The sequence below is a fragment of the Dermacentor silvarum genome, chromosome 9 (genome assembly GCF_013339745.2).
Source record: "Dermacentor silvarum isolate Dsil-2018 chromosome 9, BIME_Dsil_1.4, whole genome shotgun sequence".
NCBI classification, from domain to species: Eukaryota; Metazoa; Arthropoda; class Arachnida; order Ixodida; family Ixodidae; genus Dermacentor; species Dermacentor silvarum.
In genome coordinates this window covers 95,470,033-95,484,264 of record NC_051162.1, presented here as the reverse complement: position 1 = coordinate 95,484,264, position 14,232 = coordinate 95,470,033, and the positions used below count along the sequence as shown (strand labels likewise).

The 14,232-nt window shown below is 48.2% G+C and overlaps 1 protein-coding gene across 1 annotated transcript in view; it reads right to left on the bottom strand.

Moving 5' to 3' along the window:
• Nucleotides 1-14,232, bottom strand: part of LOC119463749 (myosin-VIIa-like) — a 131,153-nt gene that overhangs the window by 58,825 nt on the left and 58,096 nt on the right. The window contains 14 exon segments of the mRNA XM_049655363.1: nucleotides 597-755; nucleotides 1,325-1,442; nucleotides 2,679-2,824; nucleotides 3,114-3,353; nucleotides 5,061-5,111; nucleotides 5,284-5,358; nucleotides 5,454-5,546; nucleotides 6,251-6,400; nucleotides 7,898-8,128; nucleotides 9,513-9,856; nucleotides 10,655-10,742; nucleotides 10,744-10,764; nucleotides 11,836-11,984; nucleotides 12,482-12,539. Of these exon segments, the coding sequence (XP_049511320.1) occupies nucleotides 597-755; nucleotides 1,325-1,442; nucleotides 2,679-2,824; nucleotides 3,114-3,353; nucleotides 5,061-5,111; nucleotides 5,284-5,358; nucleotides 5,454-5,546; nucleotides 6,251-6,400; nucleotides 7,898-8,128; nucleotides 9,513-9,856; nucleotides 10,655-10,742; nucleotides 10,744-10,764; nucleotides 11,836-11,984; nucleotides 12,482-12,539 (1,923 nt within the window).

Genomic DNA, 14,232 nt, shown 5'->3' with positions numbered 1-14,232 from the left:
CTCCATCCTATACCTGTAATTTCACAATCTCATACAAAACCTCATCCACTGCCGTCCTCGACAGCGCGTCCCTTGCCTTGGCACCATTCTGTTACTATAAAACAGACAACCGGGTATCTGCTCTATGCGTTGCGTGACCTGCCAAACCTCACTTCTACCGCTTAATCTCAGCTACAATATCAGCTATGCCTGCTGATTCTCTCTGATCTATGCTGCTATATCGTTTATATTTTTCAGTTTATTTGGCACAATCAATCACTATTGGCTGGGGACAGACAATAAGCTTTTATTTCATCGAATGGCGGCACTGTCACTGGCTACTACTTCACAACCCGGAGTCACCAACTGCCTTTCACTATGCTCCCGACGACAGAATCGCGCTTTCAGGAGCACTTTGACGAGAGCGAACGCGAAGTCTTGTGCATGACTTGTATGGAAGCTAAAACAATTTTAAGAGAGTTCGGCGCTTTCAAGGCTATGCGCGGCGTCACTGCGAGTTTATATAAAGTCCGACGCTTTTCGTCATGGCATTGCAACACGCCCTTGATCCAAGGGTTGGTCGCCACACATGCATCGTTTTGACAGGCGGGGCACACCTTGGTCTTTCCGATCTGCCACTCCATCTTGGGCATGTTGAGCTTCTCGAGGATGAACCGACACGCCTTGAGGGGGTCCGCCGGTAGCGTGCCCATATGCCTCACCAGGCATCGGTACCTCCGGAGGAAGTCGTCGATCGTGCTGTGGATGGGGTAACCCTGGATGGACGGGAGAGGAGATCGGCGAACAGTGCTGAGGACAGACACTAAGAAACTGATGAGGTTTGGCCGAGAGTTCTACGGCCGGCGCCGTTACTGAAGAAAATCAGATCTAATTAACGAGTTACCACACGCTTCTGCACTAATGTGAGCATGATGCTTCTACCATACAAGAGCAGTAGCGCTCTAATCAATGCACATCTCTCGAAAGACGCTTTTATTCGTCCAACATGCATAGAGAGAGGTAAGGAAGTAAGAAAGGAGGAATATGCAGACAGGTTAACTAGGCTTTGCCCAGTTGGCTACCCTACACGTGGGAAGGGGGATGGAGGAGGGAAAGGAACGAACGAGATTTAGACTCATGACGTGCAATTGACAAAGGCTTAACGTGTCATGTTGAATCGGGCATTCAAGCCCGTTGCTTTCAGGTACTGCAAAAGTGCTTTCCTGGCGTTCTGAGCATAGATCGATAGAATCGTAATCTGGCTAGTGGTCACGTGGCTTATTGGCTCACTAAAGAAACATACTTCCGGTTCTGACCACGCGAGTAATGACGTCGACTCGGTTACCTGCTGCCTGATGCGGATGATATCCAGCATTCCAAGGTATCGAAGTTGTGTCAAAACTTGCTCGTCGTCGTAGTTGTTTGCTGTTTTCTGAGTGTTCGGCTTGATACACCGGACATACCTGCAGCGAGACAAAACAGTGCTCACCGTCATCTCCATCGAGGGCACACGTCACGCAACACAGTTTGTTTCGTAAAATCGGCGAAAGATTTGACAGGTGTACTTTATACGCGAAGTTCCCTTATATGTCATTACGCGTCATAGGAATCGATCACATTACAGTCGTCTTCGGATTACTTGAAAAGAGTCACTGGTTTATTTGAAAGCGAACAAGTCCGCAGCTGTATATAGTGCACAGTCTCATGCTTTTCCATATACTACAGAAAATAGTATGCTCTTATCAGTCTCCTTCTATCTCATCACATATCCGCCGCGGTAGTTTACCGGCTATGGCAGTCTGCCGCTGAGCCCGAGGTCGCTGGTTTGACATCCGGCATCGGACTGCCACATTCCGGTGGGGCAAAAATGTAAAAGAATTTGTTCGTACGGAGCGCTGGGTGTGCGCGCTAAAGTTGTCAAAATTAATATGTAGTCTTCCGGTGTAGTGTTTCTCATGCTAGAGTGTTTGGAATAAAATGCCTTCAATCAAATAGAAGAGAGCAACGCTTCACGCTTTCGGCTAAATGACAAATTTTGTACTCTGCAGGGCATAGTATTCCGCTTAAGTAACATGACCGGTCGCGCATTTTGACACAAGTGGCATTCAAATTGTGAGGCATAACGGGGCTTCGAATTTACTTCGACGTCCTTGTGTCCTTTTTAGCGTACACCTAAATATAAGAATGCGAGATAATTTTTTGCATTCCGCCCCCATCGGAATGAGGCTATACGCAGCCGGAAATCGACCCCGCGACCTCGCGATGAGCAGCAAGATCTCCGCAGCCACACGTCACCAAGCCGAGTACACAAATGCGAGCTCTTCGCGAAATTGATTATTACTTCACAAAATCCTGAAAACCAGACGTTTACTAAAACCAAGTCATTTGCAACGTACATCTGACCGCATCATTAGTCCCCGCCCACTGAACTTCCATCGGTTAAATGCTAAGAATCTGTATACGGCTCACGGCGACAGTACTGAATGCAACAACGTTCGCCATGATATCGACTTGGACGCCGTCTACCCGTCTACTGCGACGAGAAAACACAATCGCATTCCATGCAGCAGATCCCATCGTTACCTCGGCATACTCACGAGACACGGCAACAGTGTAGTACGAGACACAGCGCAAAATACCAAAAGGAAATTAAGTGAACATTCGAGAACGCAGATATTCCTGACGAGCGGAGTGCGTACCATGGAACAGTCGAGTGCAGAAGTTCAACGAGCGCCGTCAGCTGGTAGCGGAAGGCGTCAGCGACGGTAGGCTTGCTCTTGTTCATCGTCTTGGTCATCGTGGTGCCTCCGGCCGCCAGCCGCGTCAACGTCACTTCCAGAAGGTCCTACGGCCCCAAAGCACAGAGGACACAGGGAAAGACAGACAGATTGGACGGGGTGTAAGAGCATTCGCTTAGACTGTGTGCTAGCGAGGGAGAGGGCAAATAGATTCACTCGGAGAAGGTGGGCAAAAGAAGTGAAAAAAAAAAGCCACACTACATGGCATGTGCTGTTAGTTTTGTTTGAGGGAAAGGAGATGCAGGCATAGAGTTTCATAGTGAGAAACTCTATGGATGCGTGGATGAGAGTCGAAGAGAAAGCCATCGATGATTTTTTTAAAGAAAAAGGGCGCACCTGGAACTTGACGAGGTCCTTGACAAAGGCGTTGGTGGACTTGCGCATGAGCTCGAACAGCTGGTCCTGCTGGGCGTCCTTGTTCTTCTCGAGGAAGCCCTGCGTGGTGTAGACGACGGTGCCCGCGTAGTGGCGGATGCCGAACTCTTGCTCCCAGCGCCGACGGTCGTCGCCGCGGACGTAGTACGCGTGCCCTTCGAGCTCCTGGTGAAGCTTGCTCACGAAGCTGATGTCCGTGCCCTGCGTGTGTGCGCGTGTGGGGGACGATAGTGAGGACACGCTGCGTCAGGTACGCAGTACACTCCCGAGGACCAGAGGCTGACACGAAGCCACGCGTGTCGTCTGGACCTCAGAACACGTAATACCCATCCACCTTATAACCTGGTAATGCCCAACGTATCATATATGCTACGCTGAGTTTGACGCCTCAATATGTTGATTGGAGTGCGGGAAACCTAATACAAAGCCCATAGTTTCGTTTTCAATATGCTGGGGTGAAGTTTCAGCACTGGACAGTGTAAGAAACCGTTTAATAATTTATTAATTAGTACAGTAACTAAGCCACAATTGAAATCATTTATTTGTTTTTTCTACTTATGCCCTCTTCATGGCCAGCAATAAATGTCAACAATTTGTTCCCTTGATGAGGAGCTGTGTTTGGGCATTACAGGATGAATTTCTGAACGTGCGTCTTTGCTGTATAGTTATAGAGGGCGTGATTATCTCTAACTGAAGAGAAGATGATTTCCTCATGCGCGTGCGCCCCTGAGACCCGTTCCCCATATTCTAGAAGGTTCATCCGCTCAACGATCCACCTTGACTCAAGAAAATCGATGGCAGCGCCGCCCCTAGAAGAAAATGGTCACTGCGCTTCATTGACTTTCCACGGCAATTTTTGAGAAGCGTAGTGTGTTGTTCATTCGAAGGGTGGCGCTGTGGTCAACCTGGTGGAGTGGAGTGGAGGAAGAGATTCGAGTCGGGGATACTTTGAGAATACGGGGTAGCTAGTGTTCCCGGAAGGACCGTACCTAGAACAGGGCTCATCACGCGATTATCACGTGATTATCATGAACTAGGGCTCGATTTCACGCGATTATCATGAACTAGGGCTCATCAAAGCACAGAGAACGGTGGGGAGGGAGAAGGTGCCTCGCTGCAAACTCAATACAGTGAGCCGGCATGTCTTGGTAGGGGGAGGAGGGGAATGCAAAACACTGACACGGGTCCCCCTCTGGATTCGCGCCAGTGTTGATAACTAATGGACCAGCAAGAGGGCGCTTTGTGTTCTGGACTCACGCATGCAGTTCCCGGCACTGACTGCAAAGCTAACACCGCCTGTAGCAACAGAACCATCACCAGAACCACCACCCTTATCGTAGGGACTCTTCAACATCACAGATGTTGGATGTTCTGACGTAGGACGCGCTTTAATTCACAGATGTCCTGGCGGTAGCAAGGACGTAACGTTAACAAGGTGTATGATGCCACAGTCATTGACTTGCTAAAATTCAGTTTAACAGAACTTCTTCTTAGGGCCTGTTGGTTGAGTTTACTAAACATGTGTCTTTCCTTTTGTATGTCCCATCTAGTGCCCCAAAACCATGTTTAGATTGTTAAAATTTGCCAACCGTGTCCTGCCTAACGAAGAAGTGTTACGAAAGTGTCGACTTTTCGCAGCGAGCGATTATGTGTTATGGCCGTGATCGTTAACGTTTGGCTTCAAGCTGATAAGAAGGGGGGGTCAGAATGCTGGATTTCTCTTGGGCCTATCAATGGCACCTGTCTCTCTCATCAAAGATCTCGAGCTGACATGACAAAGATCAGAAAATGTGCGCGTAAGACAAGCGATCTAGCGATTCGTCGGACTCCTTAAGGTACCATGGTGTGAAAATGAGGAAATCGACTAATCAAAATGAAAAGAAAGACATTCATCAACTCCAAATTTACCTTAGGCATACGACATTCTTCTACGAGGAGCTTCAGAATGCACTTTGGAGGCTGCAAAGAAAAAAGGTGGCAAATCAGATTTGCATGTATAAATTCGCATGACGTCTTAAGCTTTTATTTTACATCCAAAGTCACGTAATACACGCTGATCTTTTTTACAATGAAGGCGGCGAAAACAACGTTACAAACTTCTTAAATCATAAAAAAGCAGTTTACACGTCACCTTTTCGATCAATTCTAGACAGGCAGTGTTGTCAGTGAAATGGATATGAGAATACTGGATGTCCTCTTGGCGGTACTGCAAACAGAAGAGAATGTGGAACGGTGAAAGCACCGCTTTCGTTGCCAGTCGTCGTGCCAGAGTGAAAGAGAGCATGCCACAAATGCACTTGCCATTTCTTGCTCCAGGGCGAAGACGTAGTGATTGAAGAACTTGTGGAGCTTCTCGTTCGTGTAGTTGATGCACAGCTGCTCGAAGCTGTTCACCTGAAGAATCGCAAAACCAGGACAGGAGAGGAAAGGGAGGAAAGAAAGACGGTCACAAGCTTCGCCAGGAACACTTCCGAGGTTTATACCAAACTCTAATTGTGCTTCACCGCCGGCAGTGATACCCCGTGCAAATTTATTCGCAGTACTGACTACCGTGATTTTACAGCGCCTATAGTGAACAGATCACAGGACGACAATCTTAATACTGACCCCACAAAATCGACTACTTCGTAATGTCTTCGAGCGAGAAATGTTCTAAAATCTCTTCTGTTTTCCTTCGATATAGAATTTCTGTGTGAAAACACTTTGTATTCATCGGATATTCGATGTATATGATGTATTTCGAACATGCACGATGATGCATGTTGCTGTGTTTCTGAGTTGACTTTCAGTTTTAGTGTGGCATTAGTGTACTTATGTGAATTGACTATGTGTTATTGTGATTGGGAGTTGACATTTACTTTTAATGCGCTTATGTAAACTTTTTTTTCATATCTCTATGCGAAAAGGAGTAGCCGGCGCCAATTAAAGGCGACATCTCCAAAGTATACCACATAATAATAATTAAAAATAGATTTGATGCAGGTAAATCGCACACTTTCCATGCACAATTCGCGCGTAATGATCGCTGTGCTGAACGGCAATCTGAACGGCACCTTCTTCCTTCAACCAAATAAATATCGACTAAGCGTAGAACTCACCCCGAAGTTTTCGAAGCCAAAGATGTCTAGGACGCCGAGAAACCTGTTGCTGTCTCTTCCTGGACTGGTGCACATGTTGATGTAGTTGACGATCCAGGCGAACGTCCTTGAGTACAACGCCTTGGCCATGGCATGACGGTTTTGTTGGGCCTGGACGAGAATGCACGCCTCATATATACGGGGCGAGGATCTCTATTGTAGTGCGCGAGAGGACCTCGGATATAAAGGAATGCGGCGTTTTATAGCTGCGCGAGAAATAGGCGAAATTACGGGTCCACTTTATAGGCTCGCGGCTGAGTTATTTCGCTGGCAGAGTCACCCACTTACTCCACATGCCAAGTTTTTTTCTTCTTTCTTTCCCCCTTTCAGTCACAGTCAAATTCTACCGGCTCCTTACAGTTGAAGCTTGTAAAACTACGCAGCCAGACCTGCTCAAGTAAACCAAATACACTCCAACCTTAACAGGCACTGCTCTTCACGGAAGCAAACCAACAACTCGCGGACATATTTTCAGCACATTTTCGAAAAGTGAACAAGTTGGTAATGGCTCATAAGTGGGCGAAAGCAATCCTACAACTGGTGCAAAAATTTCTTGCACGTTTTATGAGAACGGCATACTGAACAAGTTGGTAATGGTTCATAATTACATGCTGCACAAAAATCAACACCGCAGAGAGCGATTGATTGATTGATTGATTGATTGATTTATTTATTGATTGATTGATATCGGGGGTTTAACTTCTCGAAGCAACACAGAGGCTACAAGAGACGCCGTGGCGGGGTGGAGGACTCCGGGTCAATTTTGACCATCTGGAGTTTACTAATTAACGTGCATCTGAACCACTGCGGTGGAAAAGAGACCTCGGAAATGCAGGTCCCGTCGTAACATTGAATTAGTATTTTGTGTGAGATATACATAAGATACAAAAGAAATAAAGACTTTCACTTTCACGTTCATATCTGAGCTGGTGTAATTACACACATTTCAGGATTAGTTTATCACAATGCCGACTGCCCGTGAAAAGCTCTTCGCGGCCATCTTCTGCGCATACATAAACAGGCTTAACAAATTCCACATGCTATTTATGCCCATTCCAGGATGCCTTGACGACAGCCACGGCTATACCCCTCTGAAGATATTTGCGCTCACCGTCTATCGCTAATTATTCACATCTAAGAATGCATTTATGACGGTCGCATGCAACTACCCCCAAAATATCCGCGCACTCAACGTTATGCACAAAACACATCATCGCACAACACCCCCCACCCCTAATCGTTAATCGTGCACGTTTCAGAATGCCTTGAGATCAGTTACGGCTAGGCCTCAGAAGATATTTTGCATTAACCTATTTGGGGCACAGATAAACATGTACACTCGCGAGCAAATGTCTGGAGACCACATATTCGGAACAAAAGAATATATATATATATATATATATATATATATATATATATTCACAGTATAGGAGGTCCGGCTGAAATCAAGTGGCACAGCCTACGTGCGCCTGTCCAACCAATGTAATTCATCAACACAACTGCACGTCGCATAACCGTGCTACTATTTTTTTTTTTTTTGCCGGTGTAGTGGTCTCTAGACTTTTGATTTCGACCGCACAAGTGACCCTGCCACATGCGCGCACGCACCTCGTGGTACTTGAGCGGTATCTCGGTGACGTTTCCGCGCACGATGATCTGCCGGTGCAGCGTGACGTAGGTGAGCTCCTCCGGCTGGAATCCCAGCAGGGTGGCCACCGTCATCAGGATCTCTTCGTCGCCGGGAGTGAGCGAGCTCCGTTCTTCCTCGCAGTCGGCGAACTGCAGGTTGCCCAGCCACAAGATGGCGCTCAGCACGCTGAAGATGCCGTCCACCATTTCCTGCGACGAAAAAAATAACCAAATAAGGGTGGGGTCTCGATGTTGGCTTTGTCGCACAAGCTGAAGCTTTGCTGGCAAAGACGAGCTCAAGGACCGAGTCGCCACCGTTGTGACCGACTCTGACGACTACTTTGCGTATAGGCGCAGATAAAAGCCGGTCTATCTGGGTCACGGAAGGCTTCCCATCGTCATTATGCAGTCACATCACTCTAAGACCGTTTCCGACTTCCTATAGATCACACTAACACCTTCGACACACTGTTCGTCACCAGTGTGCTGGTGAGGAACAGTGTCACTGGAATCATTTACCAGTTAAATTGTAGAATGCCATACAGTTGAGTCAGATATAAATAAATATATAAATGCGGTTGAGAAATTGGTCGTAAGCATTTTTTGTAACGGTTCATTGATTATATGACAATGCGTAGATTGCGTATAATATACAACTTTTTTAATGGTATCTTCATTATGCCAATGTAATATTGCACTGTCATTGCCAATAATAATTCGTGCAGGCCCACTCCAGCTTAATGCCTGGTAGTCAGGGTATACATCACGGAATTAGAAGCCGGACGGAGCTGAAACTCTAAAGTGTATATAAGGTGCTTGGGGTGGGCGCAACACAGGGTAAATGAATACCTTCAAGGAAGAGGTCATCGTCACGCGCTAGACATAAGTCGATGGTGAGAAAAAAAGTCGCAGTTTCGCCCGAAAGGCGAAGCATCGATTGCGATAGCAAATTAGTAGACAGCTATACGAAGTGAGGGTAGTAGATTTATTGGCCGTATAAACTTGTAAACGTTCGCTTACTAACTAAATGAACAAGCATGGTGTCACGCGCACACAAGCAAACATTAACACATCTCAATCGATGACCGCGCACGCTCGCTGTCAAAACGCCATGGAGTGAGAAAGCGCGGCGGCAACAGCGAGCGAATTGACCTTCGTGCTGCCTCTCGCTTCAACGCGAACTAAGCGGCGAAAACACAGCACTCGGCGCACTCTGTCCCCGTCTCAGATCTCTTTGAACACAGGGCCCTCACGGCCGCGCCCTACGCAGCCTCCCTCGGAGTAAAACGTCCCTCCTCCCGCTCCTCCCCCCGGTGCGTTGCGCGCGACGGAAGACTGCGCGCTTCGTCCATGCGTTCTTACATTGCGCGCGCGCCCGCGAGATTGAACCGCAATCGTCAGCTCACTCTCGCATGCTTTCGCTCGCACATACATACAGCACACGGCGCGCGGCAACGGTGTTATCGCCCTTGGACTTTGTGCGGAACCTCACGGCGACGGCGACGGCAGAAGCGCGCCTGGAGTGTCCATATAAATGCTATCGCAATAATAAGTGTGCCCCTCTGAGCACTGCAATGTAAACGGACCAACGCACCTGCGGTATGTTGAGCACGGAGATCGCGAGCCTCAGGGCGTCGAACATGAGCGCGTCGTCGATGCCGTCGATGGAGAGGCAGCCGCTCTGGCTGAGGTAGGTGTACTGCTCGACGGGCCCGATGGCGAACTGGTCTCGCAGCTCGGCGCTGCGCTGGGCAGCGGCCACGAGCTGGTAGAAGATGTGGTAGTTGCGCTCGCCGCTCGACTGGAACGTGATGCGCGACTGTTCCAGCAGGTAGTCCTGGATCATGCAGCCCTTGATCTGGAAGCGGCCGTCGAAGCACACCTGGATGAACTTGCCGAACCGGCTCGAGTTGTCGTTGCGGACCGTCTTCGCATTGCCTGCAGGACAGACACGGTTTGTTTCAACGTTCAGAAGGCTTAACGTCCCGGAGGAAACTTGAGGCTACGAGAGACGACGTAGGCTTCCGGACTAGTTTTGACGCTCCGGAGTCCTTCAGCGTGCATCTAAATCTCTGGCGTTCCAAGGTAATAAGTTTTAAGCAATGTGGGCCTTTTTCATAAGTGTTGCTTCCGAAGACATGTCAGGCAAACCACAGCTCGTGCCACTCCTAACCTCTCTAGACGGCCGTAAGCTTTAAAATGAGACCAATAGCTCAGCTACATGTTCTAGAAAACCTCGACATTTCTAAGAGAACAAACAAACAGATATACCGCGGAAGATACAAGTGGAGAATTCTTGGCGGTGGAAAGACGCGGAAACAAGTAAGGAAACGACCGGACAGAAAAGAATATCCGGTCGTTTCCTCACGTGTTTTCGCGTCTTACCCACGGCAAGCAATGTGAACTAACTAGCCCAGCAAGAAGTAGTAATACAAATGGAGAAGCTGGAATTATTTTGCACCCCTGAACAAAGGACAATAAAAGGTCTGACGGTATACCACCTGCAGCAACAATGGAAACTGCTTCGCCTGTCAGAACGGAGTTGATTCTCGGTGTTCGAATTAATGTGCACTGTGATTGTTTTGATCTAACAAGCAACCGATCGGCAGAGGCAGGCAATAACTGTTTCCAGAATTTTCACATTTTTCAGGCAGCCTCACTAAGGTGACGACGACGGCATTGGAGGAGCGGGTCTTTCCGAAGGCAGTCTGGCACTTGCAGAACCTTCTCACTCACCGAATGCTTCGAGGATGGTGTTGGCCTCCAGAATCTGCTGTTCGATCCACGTGGACACGTTTGTGGTGACGGTGCAAAGGTACTGCAGTAATGAACTTCGTAGTTTCCGTCTGAAAAAAGGGTGCATAACTTTCTCAGCCCATAAAAATCAAATAGACAACGACACAACGGACTTCCGCACAAGAATATGCGGTAATCTTAAACATTTGAAAGAGCCCTTGGAGCCCCTGCTAAAGCACACTCGGTGTCTGGAACTGTCCATCCAAACTTCAATGTCGCGTGGAAGTCTTGAGCAAACGACCTCACAGGATTCTGCCTCACGTTAATCTCAAATCAGATTTCACGACCTTACTCAGCCTCGAGGTGCCTTTAATTTTCAACGGCTGCCAGGTCATGGCGTCAACCGCCTCTCGACATCCTCTCGACCTCATTGTTAAGGCTGTTGTCGGGTTCGAAACCTAACTTCTTGAGTCATAGATTGGGTCCTCAACGTCGAGTGTATTTTGCTGTATGTGTTTCCCATGCATAAACCTACGCGAACATTTCGTAATGCTTTATTTACATGTGCCCGTGGCTCAAAGCCACGATAAACTGCATATATTTCATGTGAGAACATTTGATCAATGGGAGGTTTCAGGTGCGAAAACATGCTACGCCAGGGTGTGTACTGATTAAGGAAACTACATCGAAACGGAGAGATGTAAAACATTCTCACCGAAAGTAGGTCTGTTAAACACCACTGGCCAAGTAACACACCAGGATCACGCACCGGAGCTGCTTTGGAAAGCTTTCACCTCACAATTTCACCGCTCGCCGAGTATTTGATTTCACTCAACAAACATATTCATGCTAAACGAGCAAAGCTCAATATTGTTGATCTCTTTCACAGAATTACTAGCGGTCACCAAGCTCACCTGCACTTTGATAAGGTGAGTTCAACCCCGTAAGGTTCCTCCACATTCGCCTGTTAGTAAACGCAGCGCTGTATGTATAGTGCGTGTCTGCCTTCGTGCACTGCAAGTTAATGACTGACAGTGAAGACTGACCGGCAAGGCTACAGTCAGGCTACACGCGGCGATATATACCGGAGTCCTTTACTAACTCAAACTTATTGGAGGACTCTGTATACAGTATATATAGTTACCGCCAACGTCGACACCACCCCATCCTCGCGCGCTCACCTTTCCGGCACCGCTCTCCCCGCTTATGACGCACGCCTGGTTGGCGGTCATGTTCTGCAGGCTGTCGTACGCAGACTCGGCGATGGCGAACACGTGAGGCTCGCAGTGGCCGATCTTGCGGCCGCTGTACCGGAGCACCCAGTCCTGTGCAGAGAACAGAGAACAGTGCACTCCTCGTGAAGCCGTGTATGCCCTTCACCAGCACAATGTGTGTCGATCACGATCATCGGGGCCGCCTATGTATGTCCACTGCAAGACTAAGGCCCCTCCCAGCGATCTCTAATGGCCCCTGTCTCGCGCCAGCTGAACTTATGCCTGCAAGTTCCTGGTTTCATTTCCTTCCTTTTGCACCCGTTCTGTGACTGTAACAGACCACTGGTTACCTGTCCTACGCATTACATGTCCTATACCAACCTACATTCCTTGCTCTTAACGACATCTAGAATAATGGCTACCCCCGCTTGCTCTCCATAATCCACACTGTTGTCTTCCTGTCTCTTAAAGTTTACACCTAACATTTGGCTTGGTTAACCTCTAAGTTTCTGCCTCGTATGTTACTACCGGTAGAATTCAATGACTCTACGCAGTTCTTTTCAAGGCAAGCGGTAAGATATGTCCTTATGGTAAGCGTGTCACTCACCGTGTCAGTAAATGCTGAGCTCCTTGTAAGGGTTGACGGCGATCAGGATGGTGCCCGTGTAAGTCTGAACCAGTTTGGTCAAGGCTTCGCACGATATGCCACGCAACACACAGATAGGAAAGAACCAGCGGGACCAAGGGACTGGATTTTTGTTAGCAACAATGCGCCATCACCAGGACTGAGCCCGGTTGGCTACGCAATACACTACGGGAGACATAAAGCGAAAATAGGACATGAGGGTTCGTGCACTAGCGCACTCATAGAGACAAACAAGCTTTAGCGTTGCGCCCGAGCTTCTTAATCACACGGTGTTCTAACAATACGCGGCGGCGACAAAGCGTGACGCAGCATGTGAGACAGCCGCTGGCTGCTACGCAGCAAGATTGCCTCGCGCGCCCTGCCAGATACCAGGCGTCTCAGAACGCTGACGCGATCGGGAATGCCGGCAGCGGCATTACAGGCGTCGCACCTCGAATCCTCGATGGTGCGAGAGATGAGACAGACGCAGAAAAAAAAACGTAGGCATTTGTCAGCGCCCAGTGAAAGGAATATAGACTAAACTTTACAGTTAACTATCCGTTCCGTTCAGACCAGTGTATACACCGCGGTGAGGTAATATGCCTCTCCAGCGGAAGCGCTACTGTGTGTGCATGCGCGCAAAAATCGTACCAGCAGCAGAAGCTATGCACTCGAACGCCTTTATATACGAAGTGCTTGGGGCCTCTGAAATCATTCGTTATACAGGTCACTTCGTTGTAAAGGTGTTCGTTGTAGATGCGCTCCACTATAACGCTACCGTGGCTCCGCTGCAGAGCCAATTGAGCAGAGCGTGACGCTTGCGCGCAATCGGCTTCGTCGTTCGTGCAGCCAAACGCAGTGTGCGTCTCTGAGACCTTGTATCTGGAACCCTCCAGGCGCGGACCGGTGCAAACTCTGTCGATACCAAGACAGCACTACGGCGCCGGCGTCGACGGCGCGAACGCTCTTCGAGCCCCCGTATATACAGTTGTCACCGCAATGAAATGTCAAACCGGACATTTTATGGGCCGCGACGGCACGGTCCGAAGGGCCAATAGTTGTTCGTGCACGTGCAGCAGTGTACACTGTAAAATAGTTTACATGTGCACCCTTAAAAGTGAATAACGCTGTAAACCGGTGTATAACTCGCACCCTTACACCGTTTACTCTTATAAAAGTTCACACACTTCGGGGCGTACCTTGCCCCACAACAATAATCGTCATCTGCCTTTCTTGAAAACGCTGCACTCGCTACCTTTTTTGACGAGAATGCTACGTCACACTGATAACGTGCATTCCGATCGTGACCTGGAAGTATCGGGCGCGATGTATGAACGAAATGAAATGACACCAATATAGATGACGATTATCGTTGCGGGACGAGATAAAGACCCAAAGGGTGCAAGCTTTTTTAAGATGTGTTGGGTGTAAGGGTGTGAATTATACGCCATTTACACCATTATAGCTTTTAACTTTAACACCCTTACAACGGACATCCAATAAATATAACCAGGCTATAAAATTATAGGCCGATTTACACGTACCCTTACTCACCTTTAAGGGTGTAACTTATGTTGCGGTGGAGTTCCACAGCGATCCACCCGCAGCAGCAGGGATGCTTTTCTTGCAGATTACAATTTCATTAGAGACACCAAAAAGAATGCCTTGCTGAATTTCTGGAATTATTAATTATTCCTATGATTGCCCTTCTTTATGTCAAAATTACTTTGTCTCAAAAT